Below are 20,966 nucleotides of genomic sequence, written 5' to 3' on the forward strand. Positions count from 1 at the left end.
TCTGCAGACACATCAGTGTATTTCTGAAGTCATTGTAGTTACCTGCTACCGTGTTGTAATTATGAGTAAGGTCATTCTGGAATAAAATGACATTTTAATGCCTTTTGAAATTGCCAGGAGGAGAAGATTTTGTCTCAGGCAGTGTTGGCCTGCAGTCCCTCTGTCTCCTCGTCATCGGCAGCGTTCTTCTGCAGCTGTGTATACTTCCTCTTGAAGAAACCGACCTGAAATTTTGCAGCACATAAACATTTTCCAGTATCTCCTGTTTATTAGTCAGTGACAACAGAGCAAAAGCATGCCTTTTCTCAACAATTTCCTCGATTTTAAGAGTAAAGTATTTTCAGAAAAAAAACACACTAAAAACGTACCTTCCAGAGCACTGCAACAGCAGCAGCTAGTAAGAGCAGGCCACCGATCACACTGCCTACTATGATACCAATTGGCACGTCCCTTTTTGCTCGGGGATCACTGATAGTGACTACAACCTGCCAAGAGGAGAGAGCAGTTCATTTTTCATGGAGCTACAGTTCCATATAAGGACTGAAAACAACATGTACTGAACCATGACAAAGTAGTGGCGTTAATTAAAACAATGTCCCCAAACAACGAATTGTTGGATTACTGAACTCAGTAGTTAATTGGACATAATTCAAATGTGTCTTCTATTTACCTGCTGGTTGTTGTGTTTGATGAGTAGAAGATCAGGTTGAGATGTTTCTACCATTGCATTCACTGTCAATAAGACAGACTGAAAATCTGCCTAAACAAACATAGACAGAAGAGAATAAATGAGTGAGAGAGGCCAACTTACAAAAACTTACAGCGTCACACCCGTTAACGAGTAAGGGGGAGAAATCTTACTGAGGCAAAAGTGCCATTCCAAATCCATGCAGTAACGTTCACAAAGTAATCACTCTTCGTCTCTAGGCCTTTCAGGGTGCATTTCATTTGCTGACATACTGCAGTTTCACAGTTCTAGAGGAGAGACAAAAACAGAAAATTTCAGTCAAAGGGAGAAACTGAACATACAGCAACCTATATAGATACTTCATTAAAAACTACATCAAAAACGTCACCAAAAAAGTTGGCTCTTTGATCTTTTGCTAATTATTTTCAGCTCCATATGTAAGCACACATACCAGTTCCTTGGTTCCTCTGAGGTTCTCTTTGGAGAAGCTGGCTGTGTATGGTCTCTCTTTAATCTTCAGGGGGTCAATCAGGCTGCTGGTCTCACAGTGGACATTTGCAACCTGTGCAATAAAATAAACCATTCTGTAATTTTTTGCAACTTACTGAATGCTGCAAGATTGAACTGTTTCATTAAAAAAAAACAAAAAAAAAAACAACAAAAAAAAACTGTGATTAGTTATTTTCTTTTCCATTTTCTCAGACTGAACATTTATGTTAACCGAGTAGCTCAGACCATTTGTAAAAGACAAGTGTGTCATTGTCTCCATGAATACATATTTAATTAAGCACTCTTTTCAAACCTGTACTTAATCTCGGAAAATAATGGTCTTATTTTTGTGTGTGTGTGTTCGTGTATGTGTGCCCCATGTATCGGCATCTTTCTGGGGACCAGTAAGTCCCCAGTAAAATAGCATAATCTGAAAAAAGGACCTGGTGGGGACCAAAATGCTGGTCCCTGCGAGGAGAACAATGTTTTTCTAAACTACATTGTTGTTACTGATAAAACAAAAAGTGTCAAAACATTTCTTTGGTTAAGGTTAAGGTTAGGGTTAGGGTTAGGGATAGATTAGTATTCCACACAGTGGAAATCAAGACAGTGGCATAGAAATCCCACCGCAAACTAGCGTTTTGAAGGTTTCATTACAGAGTGATGCAGACACACTAACACAGAAGTATAAATGCTCACAACGGCATAGGCTACAGCATAGGCTCCATGTAGAGTCTACGCAGAAGTATAAATCAGCCTTTAGTTACAGAATAATGGGAGTCAAAGGGAAGAAGGGAAGTCCCCACAAGGATGTGTGTGTGTTTGTGTGTGTGTGTGTGCGCGCACGTGTGTGTGTGTGTGTGTGTGTGTGTCTGTGTCTGTGTCTGTGTGTCTGTGTCTGTGTTTCTGTGTGTGACTCACAGGTTCTGTATTTACAGCAGTCACATAGAGCAGAGAGTTTCCTTCCTTAGTCTTTGTGGGCAGTGAGACAGTAAGGTAAGCCAGACTCATAGGGAAATTCCCTGTAGAGACCTTAGGAAATAAAACACAGTAAATACGGTCACTGAAGCATTCTAACATGTTCTTGAACTTTACCTTGTTATAACCTCATTTCTGCAATGTGCCACAAGAGAGAAGAATTGGAAGGCTAACCAGTGTACATTACCTCACTCAATGGTTCACTAACCTTTATAATGAAGTTAAACTCTGGGCCTATATCACTGAAACTCGTCATTGTTGTCTTCACACTGCTCTCTTCATCCAGAAAATAAACATTCAGATTTGTATCTCTGTGGAAATGAAACAGCGAAATCAAAATGCTGTTAAGAATAACACAATGATACTCAGGGGTAGATCCTATTAACTGATCTGGTAACAGTCTTAACAGTGGTAACAGTTATATTCTGACCTGGTGAGAATGATCTCAGAGTCATACTGGAGAGGGATGGACATGGAGACCTTATTGTCTGAAGGTATTTCCTCTGTGCTGTCACTATGGAATAAATTTAAAAAAAGGTGAGAAATCCCTCAGCATCTAGACACAGAAAACAGTTCAAATAACATAAATGGATGAATTACCTTTGGACCTGAAAGCTGACTTTGGCATCCTTTTGAGTTTCCTTTAGATTAAAGTCAAAATTGACATCAAAAGTCACCTGTATGGAGAGTGATACCGTGGTTAGAGTAAGAGTGCCATTTAGACTCAGTAATATCCAAACCTCCCAGACACTTTCGTCAGTATGACATACACACAGAGCATGTGTGTGCGCATGTTCACAGACACAAACAAACTGAAAGAAAGACTCTGCTATTCCCACCTCCTGGTTCATCTGGAGGACTGGATATCCAATCTGGCAGTACAAGGTTAGGGATTCTGAGGTTAAGGTGCATTTGACCTCTGTCCCATCAACCTAAAAATTAGACACACACACACACACACACACACACACACACACACAAACACAAGCACAAACATAAGGATAAATATACATTTTTATGGGAATTTTCTTATCAGACAACTGAATCTGGAAGACAGCATTTGTTTAGTCAATTTCAGTATAAAATGCTAACTGTTTGATTGGCTGCCCTAAGTAGTTACTTAACTAATGAACAGAAAGGTAGAAGGTTAGATTTTAGAAATGAACTGAGGTTTTGGCACATACAGGTGGTGTAATGGAGGAGTAGTATAGGTTGTTGGAGAAGTTGGCAGATACTCTGGTGTTGTAGGCATTCTCCTTACTGTTCATCACAGTCACAGTGAGAGACAATCTTTTGGTATAGGTGACCAACAGTGGAGATGAACTGCAAAGCACAATGATTCCATTTTATTTATTTCAAAAAGACAAAACTTTAATGACATACATGATGTCAAACAGAGCCTAGAAAGTGTAACAGAATAACATTCACTAAGACGCAATATGTAATGTGCACCAAACTGCAATATGTATGACTGTTCAGGACTTTAGCCATAATGAAAACCCACATATATAACTTCTGCACTGTTAGATACAAATTTATGACAGACCATACCAGCTTTTTAAATCTAAGGCCTTTGGTAAATCACAAACAATGTGCTTTCTTTCATTTTAGCAAAAAGATTTAAAATACAAAAGAGCATGTTGAATTTAGTTAACTAAAGACATGTGGGACACCTCTTCTATAAATAACATGGTAATTAAAGTGCAATAGTTCACTTGTCTGCACTCGGACAGTAGACCCAGCTACAACTGTTTCAGCAGTTACAGGTGTTCAGCTGAGAGTTTATTCTTTTGGGCAAAATATTCAGAGGGTTTAATAAATGCTTCACCATTCCGTTTGTCAGAGAGCTACACAAGGTTACATTTGAACTCTTAGTGCTTAGAAAATGAAGACAAATTGTCATTTGCTCACTCAATAAGTTATAGGAAAAGGACGCCTTTGAACTCACCTTGACTGCTGATCTGTTCTTCTGACATTTATGCTCAGGTCACTTCGACACAATTCATCAGTACCACAGTCCTTTGAAATGGAATCTGAGCCAAAGAAAAATAAATGTATGTCACATTTTGAAAAAGTAAAATGGCCCTTGAAATGTAGAATATTTATCATGAGACTCACAAAAAAACTCCCATGCATTGGGACTCAAAACATCCAGAACAGGATTGGTATCGGGACGTTGTTGAACAACTTCCACATGCAGAGAAATTGGGTTGACCAAATCAGGGGCTTCCTGTTAGATGAACATCATAACAAAATGAAACGGTTATGACAAACCACCTAAGGATTTTATCAATGTTTTTTATCCAATTAAATGTAGTTTTTGGTATGCTTTGGTGTGTAATCTGTTATTAATTACAAAAGAAAATAAAGCTTTAACAGATGGAACAGAGTGCAGGCAGTAAATGCATACTTAGAAAACACTCCCAGATGATGAAAAATGAGACAGTAGATTCATGTGAATCTTTAGGTCTAAAATATGGATCACCTCAAAGTTGTTTTTTAAAAAATCACAAAATTAATAATTACACACAATATCAACTGAAGGATCAAACAAGCCTCAATACATGAATTAATAAAGTTTACATTTAAAATCAAGATTAAGAAGAAAACAATCTTCTAAGACAAACAAATACTGAAAACACGGGAGAAAATGACACAAATATAGTAATTTCTGTATATTCTCAAATAGTGGCTGGGACCTTTATTTACCTCAACTGAAGAAAGAACCAGGCCTTTATTTGAGGTGAGTATTAGAGACAATTCTAGTTTATCCTATAATGATTTATGGGTATACCTACTATCGGAATATAGCCTCAGCTGTACTGGATTTAAAGAATAAAAATATTTGGTCTACTACAGGCAGTTTGAATCAGATTATAATGATATGGTGCTAATAATTACAGGAGGCAAATAAAAAACAACATATGGTAATATCTACAAGATATCTAATGGAAAATAATAAAGTTGCAAAATAATCAAGCTTCAGTATCATATAGAAATGTATTGGTCCACAGATTTTCAAATGATAACACAGCCTACTAAGCGTTTTAATTACTGGGAAAAATAAAGAGCATGTCAGATATACCGTTAGGCTACTTGTAAGCAAAGGCGTTAATCTCATAGGTTTAAAGGGAATTTACAGTAAATGGAAATCTGAACTTAGAATGTGAACCACCCTCTCGAGCAGAAAAAGCAACAATCTCTAAGGTCTCTCATATGTTTAACTGTTGGTGGCCAGTATCCTCTTCTATGTCTATGTGCCACTGGGGAAAGAGCCTTTGTGCCAAAAGGCACAGAAAACTCAACATGCTAGTCCTTCCTGACAAGATCCAAAAGGCTAAATGACAGCGCAGTGACTTTCTTTTATGTCCTTAATTTTTCTTCCCTCATAAGCTACTGTTTACATCCCAAACTGAGACAGATAATTCTTTGTAACGTGTTAAAATTCTCACTGTTAAGAGAGCTTTTTTTTAAACTTAAGTACCTTATCAGCAGAAATAAACTGAGAAGTTGATAGAAAGCAGCCATGAGACAAATACCTAGAGACAGGCAAAAAACCCAGTTCATATTCTACACTAAAATTGGGGAAATAAAATAAAATAGAGAAAGACAACACTTAGAAAATGGAAGAAGATGGAACAAGCTGTTAATCAAATCGGTTGTTTTTGCTTTGAGCCTTACTAATTAGAATGACAATGATCTGTTGAGTTTTGAAGGGAGTATGACAGGGATGTCCTGGCTACCTTCACTGCATCACTATGGCTTACACTTACTGCAATACTGATGTATTGAAAGCTATAGTGTTTCAATCAACAAGGACACAATAGAATAAAGTTACATTCAGAATAACTTAAAACATTTCATTGAGTCTTTTCCACTTGTGTGTATATTACTAACAATGAATACATGTGGTTAACTTTTGTAACATGGAAATATTATGACACTTCACCTGGATGTAGACTTCGTGCTCTTGACACATCTCCTGTGTGGTGACACTGAATGTCTTTCTGGACAAAACGCTCTGAGTTGATGAACTGGCCTCTTGAACTGACTCGATACGACTGGAGATCTTTATCCAAAGTCAGATTGTATGTGATTTCTGTTGATAAACATAAACGATTCCATTAAGCGACATGGATATTTTCATTTCATGTAGACTCCTAAGACAGATAGTGGAGAGCAGCCATACCTACAGGTCCCGCTCGTGTCCTGGGCCTGAATGTGGCACCTGAAGCAAATATTGGCTTTGAAACAGGATACCATTCTTCCACCGAAGGAACAGGGTTTGTTCAGAACACTAATCTTCTCAGGGGTAAAAGACATCTTCGCTGTTACAACTGCAATTCCTCTGGACCTGAGACCAGAACAATTATATTACAATGGACTTAAGATATCATTTGAACAAATGGTTAATTTTCCACTGTACAAGAAAACTAATTAGTCAACTTGCTATTTTATTCAGTGGAAATGGACGGATTGTCTTATGGATAGGTGGAATACAGAAATGAGGATAGCGAAAACACCTCTGTTTTCAAACAAACTGGTAGTCTGCAGAGCCACTGGCAGGGTAAGCTCAGACACACTAATCTTAATGTCAGAAATACTAAACAGAGCAGATATAACTGAGTCTATCAATTCTGAAGGACAGAAGAATGTAAGTAAACCAACACATCAAGGTAGCTGTTCTATGCTTAATTCAATTATTGTAAAATTAAACACACTGTATTCTGTTGGACAGTGTATTTTTGACTCGTGTAAAGGTTTAAATATTACACATTCTCTCATAAGTGTTAATGGAGTTAATAAACGACTTTTTTGGTAGAATTGTTTTTGGATTATGTCCATTTTCATGCTAAAGATACATTGCACATCACTCTCAAGCCCAAATCACAGATCATGATGATCTTACTCCCGACAGTGTAGTGGACATTCTCAAAAAAAATGAAACTTCACACAAACTGACGTACCAAAGCTGGATCACCTTCCCATATGCCCCCACCGAGATGTCTGGGATTGTATCAGCATTAAGATCTCCGCTGCCATCCAGGGATCGCCCAAAGTACTGCAGGCCTGGGTCCAGTTTTGATGCAAAGATTTTCTAAAATATGTGGAATAAATGGATTTATTTTGTTTGTATTGGTTGTTCAGTATCACGTGTATCTCTGTCCCTTCTGGCTTACCTGTGAGCTTTGTTTCAGGATAGTTCTCTTTTCTCCATAATAAATGTAAATAATTCCATGGTTATTGTCCTCTAGTGGGGCTCCAACCACCACATCATTGAAGCCATCCAGGTTAAGGTCAGGCATGGCCGAGATGGCAAACCCAAACCGAGCGTCCACTGATGGAGAAGGACCCTCCAGAGATCCAGCAGCACTCAAAAGACCCTAAAAAAACCAAACATGAAACACTTATGTGACTGTTACAATACTATGTATTCATTGTGTCTGCTCTGCTTCAACAACACTGTGATTTCTCACAGTAGGAGTGTTACCTTGGTGATGGAGAAAAGATAGACTTTTCCTGTCTCCTTTTTTTGGTCACTCATGAACATAGGAGCTCCAACCAAAAGCACATCAGTAACACCATTACCATCCACATCCAGAGGACAAAGCACACTGCCAAAGTAGGAGCCAATCTACAAAACAGATACACCACACCGTTATACTGTCTTGCACTAGTTAATAATTTGGGCATTTGATTGGAGAACGATAGCAAACCATTTCCACCTAAAAGGTAAAACACATTTGTTGAGCCAGCAATCAGCCAGTGGTACATTTTGAAGGTGCACATGCTTTGGTACCTGAATTCATTTTTAGTGTCTATACTGGAGTCAAAGAGCCTTTCAGCAGATGCTCTCATGAAGGATCATATTTGATTTCACTGCTAAAATGCTCATTTGTGTCAAGCATTCTCAAGAGGTGAATGTTGTCTCTAACATCTTTCAGGATAGAAAGGGCACAAAAATAACAACAGTAAAATTTACCTGATGTCCTCTCTGTGAGTCTATGATGACGGGCTGTTTTTGGCTGTTGATTATGTACACTATCACCTGTCCAGTGTGATTAGAGCGAGGAGCACCGGCCACAAAGTACTCAGAGGAGCCATCAGTCAGCGTGGTCACTGAGTAACCTAAACATACAGCACAGGAATTAACACAGGGTAGACTTATGTTAAGTGCTCTTAAACTACTGACAGCACAGAGAAAATCATATTCACCCAGTAATGAACTATGGTTCTTGTCCTCCAGAATTTTCTCAAATGCACTTTTAGGGAAAATTTCTGACTTCTGGGCACTTTGATGAACTACAGTTCCACTCCATCCATAGGCTCCAACAGCACCCAGCATAAAGACATCCTGCATCAGGTGCAGAACACAGTAATATGTCATTACAAAACTGAATTCAGTGATGAAACACTAAAGACTAATGATCAGGGGAGGCTGGAGAACACAAGAGAGTCCATTATTTCCATGAGCACTATGGATGTTACACTCTACGGAGAGAAGAGAGACTTGTAAAAGTTCTCAGAGAAAACAGAGCATCAGGCTGAGAGAATGTAAAAGCATGAAATGAGTGTATGTGGCAGGCATAGAAAAAAGATAAATCACCTCTTTACTAGTCTGATGTGCACTGAACCAACTTGGGACATTCTCCATTTGGAAATCTCCCCCTTTACCAGTGCCTGGCAAAGACGAGGAAAAAGGCAAAAAAGTCACACTGTTGTTGGTTATGTCACAACCAAATGCAGGCTATTATTAAAGATTCCAAACTGCTGACCACATTAGTTAATATTTTTTCACCAAATTGTCTAAACACAGTGGTTTTAATTAGAACTTAATTTGAATTTTCATTGAACAATCCTGTGGTGTTATGGTCTGGATTCCACAGATTGGTTTTATCATTATTTGACACAAACAGTCACAAGAAAAAAAAAAACACACACCCTCTATGTTGAAAATTCGATCTCCCAGAGTCCCGGCTATCTCAAAGAGAACCTCCTCTGCAGACACATTGAAAAAGTACTTCTCTGTTGGGACACTGGCTATTGATTTAATTTCCTTGATGAGATTTTTGGTGTCAATGTCATTTCTCAGGTAATAACCTAGTACCTAAACAATCAAACAAACAAAAGAACAGGCACTCAGCAACATTTTGCAAAATTTTGAATATCAGTATGAATATTTTTGCAATTTTAATTTTTCATGATTTGAATGTCTGACACAAATGTTCCAACTTAAATAAAAGAGGCGTACTCATTGTTAGACATGTTGCCCCTCATGTTCATGTAACCACACTGGTTGGTGGGGCCGATTGTCTTTCTGAGACAGCGATATGCAGTTTACATGAATGCAAAAGTGTTTCATGAAGAAACTGAAATCTGTGCTCTTTTTCACTCACAGCAATTCCAAAACGAGTTATCTTCTCTTTCTCACACTCCTGTATAACTTTGTCTCTCAATGCCTGGTCATGAGACTCTCCATCAGTCACCCCCACCATCACTTTAGTTGCCCCTGGACGACCTCCATTACTCGGCAGGAACGCATTCGCCCTGTGCCGCAAACAGAGAAACATTCAGTTCATTATAATGAATATGCCACAGCCTGTTCCAATACAGAGGTCACACTTAAGCAGCCCAGAGTGTCTGAAACATGCGTACCTGGCAAACTCAATAGCATTGAAGGTGTTTGTCTCCAGTCCTTGCTTCTGTTTTATCTTAGAAGCAGCCTCAACAATTGATGCTTTTGTCTTATAGGAACTCAGGTAGAATTCAAAAGAAGGATCAACACCATACTGAATGATACAGACCTAAAGAAACATAAACGAAAATAACAGAAAATCACATTTATATTTATTGGGAATAACTCTACTGCATCACTATACAAATGATTTACGAGAATACAGAATTTTGTGCAGTCCTGTCAAAAGTAACAAAAATACAAATGCCGTGTAAATGCAGAGGCACTGGACTATTAAACTGACCTGGGTGTTACTGGGTCCAATGTCCAAGTTCTCTAACAGTTTTTCGAGGAAGGTTACCACAGGGTTCCATGGATATATACTGTTGGAACCATCCAGAACAATGACAATGTCCATCGGACCACCACAAGCTAGTTGGGAATGGAATAGGATGAAATACATCAAAATAAAAATACATTACAGCATTCGTTTTCAAAGGCAGTTTATGAAATACGAAAAGATGACAAGGCCAAATGTGACTCTCACTCTGCAATGCAGGAGAGAACGCAGGAAGAGGAGAGAAAAGCGGTTTCACTTCAGCACAGACTCCTGGGTAGAAATACTGGCTGCCACACTGTTGAGCCCAGAGAGGACCACAAGTCTGAAACAGACAAACAAGCCAGGGAAAGCCTATTAAAGAATGCATAAACATATAAGAGTCCCTGAAACATGCACGTAATACTGCAGATGTTCTACTATACCATGAATCCGTCGTTTTTGGTCGTGCGAGTGAGGGTCAGACCAAGACTCATGTTGGTGTTGATGTTGTTCACAGTGTTTATGTTGACAGAGTCTGCACCAAAAGAAAAACAGTTGAGACTAACTCTGTCTGAGACAGTGGGACTATTGGGTAAGTTAGATAAACAAAATAAAAAATCTCTCTTACTCTGAAGGTTAAGTCTCTCACAGCTAGATCCAGGGCCCATGATCTCACACTTATAGACATCTCCTTTCCTGTTCTGTTTGTAGCCACTCCATGGAGCACCCACAAGTAACCTGTAGCGCAGTAAGCAAATTACTCTTAGAAAATAACAGCTAAACAAACCAAAAAAAAAAAAATGCTGAAAAAGCTGTGTGGCCTTTCTATGTGGATGATACATCTTTTTCCAGATGAGTTCATCTGGGAATGTCCAGTCCTCCCTGAGAACTACACTTCTATGCAGTTTTGTTCCACGCCTAAGCTGACATGCTTGGTTTACTACTTCTGGAATCAGATGTGTTAGGTTAAGCAAAGAGCAAAATTTTGTTCTTTTCTCTCTGTGTGTGTGTGTGTGTGTGTGTGTGTGTGTGTGTGTGTTTGTGTGTGTGTGTTTGTGTATGTGTGTGTGTTCATACATGTGTAGTCACTGAGTGTGAATATCTATATGTGTCACCAGTCTTGTTGACTAGGGTGCATGAGACATTGATTCACACCCAGTGATTACATAAACCCACTGGTAAGGTAGCAGACAGACAGAGAATGATTTCATGACACCGGAAGGCATATCCAAATATTGTAATGATAATATTTGGATACTCAGACTGCATGACAGTCTGTGTAGGCACACCATAGTTCTCTTGATTACACACTATCAAGATCTGACACACCCAATGGATTACAAACCACAGAGGCGCTCTATAACAACGACCTGTGACTGCAAAGACGAAACAGAGCATTTTAATCCGAGGAATACAGCAATGCACGTATACTGCATCCTGTTAGGAGTCGCTTGCTTTTCAAACGAGGTCACTGTGATAACTACAAGCATCAAACTGAGAACAGCAACTGTGGTTTATTACACCAGAGCCCTTCCACAAGAGTGCCTTAATATAGTTTTTTGGTGACAGTGGTCTAAACCACACACAAATTGAACTAACTACCAGAAAAGCCACAATGCCTGTGAGAAATGGAGAGGAGCTAAAGCACACCAAATATGGGCTAAACTATTAGCCCAGTCAAGAGAAGCTGAAGATGATGCTCTCCGATGACTTTTTTCTCATAAGGTCCAGGAAGAGAAAAAAAGGCAGGCGCTCATTTTAATTAAGAAGACTAATGATGAGAGGAATATTTTTTGTTATTCTCTTATCTTTCTTGTCTAATCTTTTTCTTTTGACTGTTCAGCATTCTGAATTTTTTGGAAAATTTAAATTAAGGAGAGGAAAGTCAAAGAGGAAGTCATAGAGCCTTACATACAGGAGAGTGGGCTGAAGATTCAACACTAAACGTAAAGCTGTTGTTGCAGTGAATGATTAGCTAGTGATATGAGGATCTTGGAATCCATAAACTTTTGTTATTAGACTACCAGCCCTATCCTTTTATGTCTGATTCATCCCATGATAAACAAGGCATTGTAAGAGGCGGGTCATAGTTCAGAAGTAGACCTCACAGAAGGATTACTCTTACTGTTCCTGTGTTAGCTGCCAGAGCCCACTCTCTGACAGGAAACGACTCATTTAACAGCGTTTTGCCTCTGAATAAACTATGACGTTACAGCCATTATTCATGAGCTATGAGGGGACTTTCTGTAGCATTTCTGTGTGCTTTAAATGCGATTGTCCAGACAGGATGGTAAATTCCATGGATAAAGTAAGCCATGTGAAGTATTTTTATTGATGAACTAGAAAGACCGAGGGCATAGATAACATAAAATAGTAAGATTCATGCACTAGAAGTCTATGAAAACACAGAATGAAAGAGAACAAACATAGTTGTGTAAACTCTACCTCTCACATACTCATGATACATTCATTTAAACATAACTATATGAAAGAAGCAAATCTACATATATTCCTCTTTATAGTTTATGTTATGTAGCAATGCTAAGGAGGAGCATTATATTAAGACTATGACTAGTATACCCATAGGATGAGGCTCAGTCATTGTGTTTTTTACTGAAAAGACAGGAAGTCAGTTCCCTGCAGATAGATTCAAAAGGAACTTTGTTTTTCTAATATCTGCTGAAGGAAGACTACAGTGTGGCTCTCAGGAAGCATGTGGACTTGGCAGCTCAGTGAGAGATATGAGGTGCGATTATGGAAAGGGATGAGGACATGGATGTATATGGGGGTCGGTGTAGTGGCACAGTATGAACCTGCTGGGTGTCCTCTGATCTCCTCAGAAAAGGAATATACACATTTAGGAAGTGGCTGCACACAGCATGGTACATCTAAGCCAGAAATACTAACCTATTTTCCTTATTATACTATTTCAACACTAATGTGTGTGTTGAGAGAGAGAGAGAGTGAGAGAGAGAGGGAGAGAGGGGGAAAAGTACTGTTTGCATATACATTCCACAATACTGTGTTTATCATAAAGAATGTGTGTGTTTATATGTGATTCTCTAAGCAATGCAAATGCAGCTGGCGCATCTATATAAAAATGTCAGGTACCTAAATGTAAGGTACCTAGTGCGCATATATCATGTCATCTATCTGGACCCCGCACTCACACAAAAACAGCACACATCTTACCATTTGCCTTGATGATTGCTGAACTGCTTCACAGTATATCCAAATTCTTCCACTGCTGGTCCAGAGAATACTTTAGCTCCTGTTGTCCCCACATTAAAAGCCTCAGACTGGTCAAAAGCCCTGACTGCAAGAACAGATAGAGAACATTCTTGCATCACATTCCTATGCCAAGCAACAGCAAGACTCTACCACTGCCACAAACAAGCCATGGAGTTACGTAAAACAGGCATCAAACGCAAGAAGCAAGATTCTTCCAGCTCTGATGGTAAACTATGATGTTATATCCTGTTCTGTATTTGGAGCACCAAGTGTGTAAGCGATGACTGGGCCAGGCAAGCTATAGCATGCTGTGTGTTTCAATAACTTTTTTTTTTTGAAGAACAGACATGTCAGTGCAATCGTTTAGAGCAGAAAAACACCAAAGCTTCTATTACAGTATTACTGAAATCTCTGCACATCAAAGACAATACTTATGCAGCCCAGCCTTCCACCCCATACACAACACAGAACTTACTGAACACAGATCTGGCCCTCCCTCATAACCCGCATAACAGATACAGACACTCTTTAAATCCACTTACCCCTCACAAATAGTAATGTTTTCAACATATTTAATTAAATATCACTGAAATACAGGAAGTCAAATGATAGTTGAAGTACTGAACGATAATTTAAACATCTGAAACATGTCTGAATGCATTCTCTCACCTAAACATAAAGAGGATAAATCATGCAAAATGGGTTTCACATTCTGCACGATATGTTTAACAACTATCTAGATCTCTGACTCACAGTCGATAGGGACCACCCTGTTCTGGGCAGGATATAGTCTAGATATTGTCTTGGAAATTAGCCCATGAAGATTAGTTTACTATGAGGTTTGGTTTTACTCATTGTGACTTACACATCTCTGACATACTGACTGAGTCAGTTACGAAACCCCCACTCTAACTCTTAGTGGAGCCAGTGGACTTTAAACTGGAAGTTCAATCAGCATTGCAAGTCCAGACACATTTGAGTAAATGAGCAAAGTCTGTGGGAGTTTTTAAACATGCTTTTTTCTGAGCACTTGTAAACAATGTGCCACTGAAAAGGAATTTTCTGTCTCTAACACCATACACATTTGAAGAATGGCTAAAATGAACTCTGAATATTTTTTTATATCTCCTTTGGTGCCTCAAAACCAATCCTCTGAAGTTCAGATGCAAACAACCAAGGCCTTACACAATATATGACAACACAGCTGACTGAAAAAGTTCTTTTAAAAGGACCAACCAGTGTCATACTATTCTCTCAGTTGACTTAATACTGCACAATGGATCAAACATCAACATTTCAATCAATTTGCTGAAGTTTTTAAACATGACTGAAAAGAGACATAATATTAAAGACATCCTGTGACTCCTAAGTGTTTTCAATGTTACCACACAATGCATTCAACACAAAGTCCAGCTTCAAACATCTGTGGAAAAAAAAAAGAACATCGACAGCTCAATTCAGTCTGCCTCCAAACTACGACTAAAGTAGCTTTCATATCCATTCACTGAGTTCCCCATCAGTCACTGTGGAAACGGGAATTTTATCCAGAGGCAGCAGCACAGAGGCTGACAAAGAGGAGCTTTAAAGTGAACGGATATTAGAAAGAGCAGAGGGCAGTGTAAGGACAGACTCACATAGTCACAGACACACCACACCAACAGATGGGCCTAAATCATTATTCAGATAGTGGCAGACAGTTCGTATTCACAAATTAGTCTGGGATAAGGAGAATGGGTTTGAAGGTAGAACAAGCCAAAAATAGCTGTCAGAGAGAGAGAGAGAGAGAGAGAGAGAGAGAGAGAGAGAGAGAGAGAGAGAGAGAGAGATTCCCTACTGATTAGTCCTGCTGATTCTGCTCCAATGTGGTTCCACTTCACTGGCTTCTTTCTGGGAAGTAAGCTGGATAACCCAGTTTAGATCCCTGCTCTCTGGCCATTCAATGTGAACAGGAACCATACACTCAACAACAAACTTTTACAGTGGGTGTATATATATGTAGTTTTTATATAACTTATATTTTTATAATAAATAATTATGTAATTTGTGTATTTATGTATTTTTTTATATATAACTTTAATTCTCGTGTAAAGTATGAAAGCAGCAATTATTTAATGTTTTCTTGCTTGATGGTCTTTAGAAAAAAACTTCAGACCTTTACAGCCATGCAGAAATAGACAGGTCCTCTCTGCCTGTCGCATGTATAGTACTTCAGGTGGAAACCTAACAGAAAAAGGTCTGACAATAACATGGAAGGCAATTCCATGATCCTCTACATGACGCATCAGAATTATGGAGAAGGCAGTTCGATGTGACAGACTATTGTGTAATTGATTTTTTTTCTTTTCATTTCATTCAATGTTCATTTTCTCAGCTACCACAATCTATGTCTATCAGTCTCCACTATTTCACAACAGTAGTGAGCGTGATAACACAGAGACGCAACTTCATGCGAATGTTTAAGTTCCACCATATTCACGTTTTAATCAGACTTCTAAACACAAATGGACCTGAAAAAACTGCCATCTGCCCATCTCAGCGTACCGAAGCATTCCACACACTCGTGTGAAATTCGTAGCAAACTTCATCAAAACATGCCTATCCCCGAACATAACCGCGCATGAAACGAACTTCGGCGGACAATAATGTAACTTCACATCCAAATCAATGAACACACTTATTACATGGTTAAAACGTAACAAAAAACGACAATCATAGACTAAACAGACGAGGGTACTTACTGTAAATCAGAAACAAAATCGGAATTTTTTTTTCTATAAATTCCATAGCACTGCCACGCTCTTAATATCCTGACAAATTTCAGTACACAGCTGGTACTCTCGCACAGTTCACTGGTGGGTGTATTGCGGCGAAGGAGGAAGACATGCTTTTATGCAAGCATTTATTTATTTATTTATTTACGGACGTCACTGAGGTAGCCTATCACCTTTCCATCTGAAGCAGAGAAGGGCTGGACCAAGAGCGGGAAATCCCACGCACTTCATCTGTAAATATGTTGACTTTAAAAAGGTAATACCTATTTTGGCATAAATAAGTCAGATGTAGTCTTTGTGCGATGCCAGTGACTGACCGTGTCATATTCTGAACATAAATCGCGGGAATCATTATACCCATTATCCATTAAGACTGACAGGTAAAAAATTGGGGCGCGAACCAGCACAGAGGTCTAGGATTCAACCAAATTCTGGAATCCCAGCTACAGACCTGTTCACCTGTTCATTAACAAAATGAAAAATAACCAATAGGAAGATGGACACATCTTTACCTAATTACGTGGATTAGGTAGTTACGTGGAAAAACAAGCAGTTTAGAAGCGCATTAGAAACGTTCTCAAACGTTCATTATAATTCCTCTTTTTTCAAGAAGGTGTGTCTCTCCTCTTGTGATGAAGTGTGGTGCAGCTTGAGTATTTGTCACACCCATGAAATGTATGTTTCACACACAGTCTTTAAGTACCATGTACTTATATGTATGTATTGTGTGCAGTGCATGTAAGTGTATATACAACTGCTATAAATTTAAGCAGATGCTTATACTGTCCTGTTGTGTGCTTATTTTTATGATGTATTCCTTCCTTCTATGACCGATACTACTTAGTAACTTATTTTGTGATACTTGTTGCTGGAAGCGCTGGATGGTTGGATGATGGGCTATATAATGTAATATATAATGTAAATATATATCCAGGAGTACTTGCATTTTAACCATATTCAATTTTTTAATGTATTTCTTACACCAAAAACACATTGTGTCTCATTGAGAAAAAATATTAATAATGTTTCTGTTCTTTTTCAGTTCCGAGAAATATTATGGACTCAAAAGTACTATATCTTCAAAAAGTGACCTTGAATAAAAGCATAAGCATTCAAAAATTTAATTGAAGTACTCCAGTGCTTTTAAAAGACTGTTGTGTATAAGTGGGCCTGCTTACACTGCATGTCCATCTCTGGGCAGTGGGGATTTTGGCAGAATCAATGATTACCCCAGAAGAAAACATACATCCCTTTTACCCTTATTAACACTTTTCAAAAAAGCCTCGTCTATTTTAGTATTAGCTTGAACCGAGCCCACCTCCACACAGATGGCTCAGCTGAACCACATACCGAAAACAATATGAATTCATACTGGCATAATTTCACATGTACTTTCAGTACTTTTAGTTTCTATATAGAGATACTTTACCTTTATAGCTGTTCTGGAACCCAGTTCGTGATCAGGCAGTAAATAAATGAAACTAAATAATTTAATGTAAATTCATGAAACAATATTTTCCAACTCAGCTATTGAAACATGTGGATCAAAAGTGTTCTGAGGCAGAAATAATCTTTATAAATCCAAAATGCACCATGTTAAAGCAAAATCTATCGGCCCAATTCGCCTTATAAGCTTAAGGCAACTAGTAGCAAGGCCTTTCTATTCAGTTTGCTCAGCACATGAGTAAAATCGAAGAATGGCTCTTTGGAAGAAGGAAATGAGAGAAGGCTCTTTCAGTCGATAAATTTAAGAGTACACGAAGCCCTAACATAGCAAAGGATCCGGCCAAAGGCAGATCATTCTTTCTGGTATATTCTTCACACTTCCTCCTTCCTCTACAAGCTGCAACTCATTCTCACATATTTTCTATCTCCAAGACAAATTAACAGCAACCCACAGGTAATCACATGCTAAGTCAAATTACATGGCCATATTCTCAACAGAACTGAACGTGTGAGATTGGCCTGTAGTAGAGCCTCAGGGCTGCACAGGACTGTGTCCCATAGTAGAAAACAAAGGAGGAAAGTCAAACATGTGGAAAAGCATTGTCAGGTCAGCGTCTAGCAGAGAGATCCTAAAATTTATCTGCATTTTTCAGAAACTTTGCTGTATCTGTTGAGATCAATACCAGCACTAAAAGAAAACTGGGTTTCCACACAGTGTCCCATACACACACATACATACTTTTTGATTGCACAAGTATGTATAATATAGCTTTTGTGGTTTTTCAATTATCATATGCTACACAAAAGAAGTTGTGTTTATCGCTTCCCTGTGAAGGCTTGAAATAGTTCAGTTGCATCATCCTAGACCTGAAGTTGGCCGCATTTTTGCGGTTCAACACTTCAACACTTCACACTGTGAAATATTAAATCCATTGAAATGGCTTTTAAAATTCCAGTAACTTCGTGAGGGCCAACTATAGTGGAATGAAATAATAACCTGCATTAAACCAACAGACAATGTCCAAAAAAAAAAAAATGTCGAACGTGGCATACATATTTTTTCTGCTCAATGGCCAAAAACTATGTGCTTCCACACCCATGAGGTGTGCAAAGGTCGGGACCAAAGGAAAAAGACTAGTGACATTACATTGTGTTTACTTTTGAACAACACTTTGAGAGTGAATTTAAACTGGGTCTCTTTCCTCAAAATATGTCACCGTCGTCCTCTTCATTGTCACATAGCAATATAGAGTCACTTGCCTGTAGTCAAAAACAATTAATGATGCCAGTGAGAATCCAGTTTATCTAAATATTTGTATATTTCATTTCTGAGCACTGTATTAACAGGGGAGACACCCTGGATAGGTCACCAGCCCATCGCAGGGCAGACACACAGACAAACACAAGCGTGAGAATAAATACACTTTTTTTTTTTTAATTTTTGTGAGACAAATGAGTCCTCAAGCCTGCATTTGTTAGTCAGGTTCAGTATGAAATTCTAATTCCTAGGCTGGGGAAAATGCCTCTGATACTTAGGACAGATTTAGGATCTGAATCTGGATTTTAACTTCGGTAACTTCCCTAATGAGTAACGTGACCAATGAACATCAGGCTGGATGAATGGATTCTGTAAACCTAGTGAGGTTTTGGGAAAATACATATAAAAGTGACGTAATTGAGGAGATTGAGGCAGATACGGCTCTGTTGTAAACATTCTGCTCATCACAGTCACTGTGAAAGATCTTCTGTTATAAGTGACCAACAGTAGAGAAGAACAATAGAACACAACAGTTTCTCTGTTCATTTCTAAGTAAAGCAGTAGCATTAGTATTCAATTTAGCTTCAGTACTACATCATCTACAAAAACTATTGTTGTTTCACTGAAAATTTGCTATTTAAAAGTTACAGCTACTATTTAGCATGAACACAAAAAGTTTTCTTGGCTGATCCTTTCTTTACAGCTTAGAGTCATTCACACAGACCTCAGAGCTACAGTCTTTGAAACAGGGATCTAAAGAAAACCATGTATATGCTTGAGGTAAAATAAAATGTAGAATGGTGAAAAGACAAGACTGTCACAATGAGTGTCTTGGAGAGTAATGACCCAGTTAATCACTTTTGTGACCAGCCCAATTAGTCAAATCCAAAGTGGTTTTAATGAAAGTAAAATATTCCAAAAACAAAACACTCTTTGAGGAGCATCAAACAGTAACAAAGAGTCAACTGAACAAGGCATAGTGAAAGACAAAGACTCCAGGCAAGGATAACGCCAAAATTAAGCAAAGAAACTAAACAGACCATAAACTTGACTACTCTTAAGTAAACAAGGAACAGGTGAAAACAAATAATCAAGTGACCGAGACCAGTGAGCTCTGGGATTACTCTTTGGCTCCCTCTTCTGGCTGGATTGAACTGCAGCAGGAACAAGAGCTATGTTACTACAAAAGTTTGCTTGAAATCCAGCACTCCCCTGTTCATGAAAAGCGAATGAGAGCCTTTTTCCCTGGTCGACCAGTCAATTTTGACAAATCTCTTTTCTTTACACTGATGTTTTCACTATTGGAGGCTTCGGACAATTCTATTTCTCTGTGTTTGGACAGATTTCGTCAGGATCCAGATGAAAGCTCTGTTCTGGTGTATTAACACCAGGACTGGGGCTTTTTTTTGCATTTCTCTTGAGATTTGTTGTATTCAGGCCCATGAAAAACAGTAATTATAACTGTGCCAGAAATGCATGAAATAGAACATATACATAATATAAAATAATATAAGCAATAACATAATTTTCATTATGGTCCCTATAAGGAAAACAGGTAACAGAGTAACACAATGGAATGTTTACTAATGATTTTCCAAACTCTTTTACTCACCACAATGCTAAAAATGAGTAATTTCCTCCTTTTTCATGACTTTCTGATGGGCTCGTCATCAGTGGACTTTTCATCAGCCATCACCACCATCCCTTTACTGGCCCCTCAAAAAGGATTGCAAAAACATAAAGCAGTACTTCACCACTGCTTTGTATCCAAACTCTTCCTCTGTTAGTCTACAGAACACTTCAGTTCCTGCTGTCCTGATTCACAATTCCATATTGTTTAAAAATGTAAAACACACAGTGTGAATGTAACCCATTCTGGACGATACCTCTCTGATTTCTGATGTCCTGGTTGTTTGGGATACAACCTCTACAGATAGTGTGACCACATGTTTTATTATGCACTATGAATGAAAGACTGGTGTGGACTGATTTACTGTGTGAGTTGAAATGACATCTGAATGAACTGCCAATAAGAAAGGCTTGACCTCACCAGATCACCTGACTTTGACCCAGAGTGGTAACACATACCTGAGTGTACCAAGCACTCGAAG

The 20,966-nt window shown here is 38.5% G+C and overlaps 1 protein-coding gene across 1 annotated transcript; it reads right to left on the bottom strand.

Annotated features, from left to right (window-relative positions):
* Positions 1–134: 134 nt before the first annotated feature.
* Positions 135–14,258, bottom strand: itga2.2 (integrin, alpha 2 (CD49B, alpha 2 subunit of VLA-2 receptor), tandem duplicate 2). Its single transcript, XM_030767907.1, is given in 32 exon segments — positions 135–224; positions 369–485; positions 671–760; positions 862–975; positions 1,140–1,250; positions 2,099–2,209; positions 2,364–2,466; positions 2,586–2,669; positions 2,756–2,832; positions 2,995–3,087; positions 3,340–3,478; positions 4,104–4,188; positions 4,274–4,385; positions 6,105–6,170; positions 6,172–6,254; positions 6,345–6,381; positions 6,383–6,509; positions 7,123–7,253; positions 7,336–7,539; positions 7,647–7,790; positions 8,139–8,284; positions 8,372–8,510; positions 8,763–8,836; positions 9,098–9,263; positions 9,553–9,703; positions 9,812–9,960; positions 10,135–10,262; positions 10,378–10,492; positions 10,593–10,684; positions 10,778–10,887; positions 13,342–13,465; positions 14,246–14,258. Coding segments are annotated over 32 exon segments (3,525 nt in total).
* Positions 14,259–20,966: the final 6,708 nt, after the last annotated feature.

The sequence above is a fragment of the Chanos chanos genome, chromosome 3 (assembly GCF_902362185.1).
Source record: "Chanos chanos chromosome 3, fChaCha1.1, whole genome shotgun sequence".
NCBI classification, from domain to species: domain Eukaryota; kingdom Metazoa; phylum Chordata; class Actinopteri; order Gonorynchiformes; family Chanidae; genus Chanos; species Chanos chanos.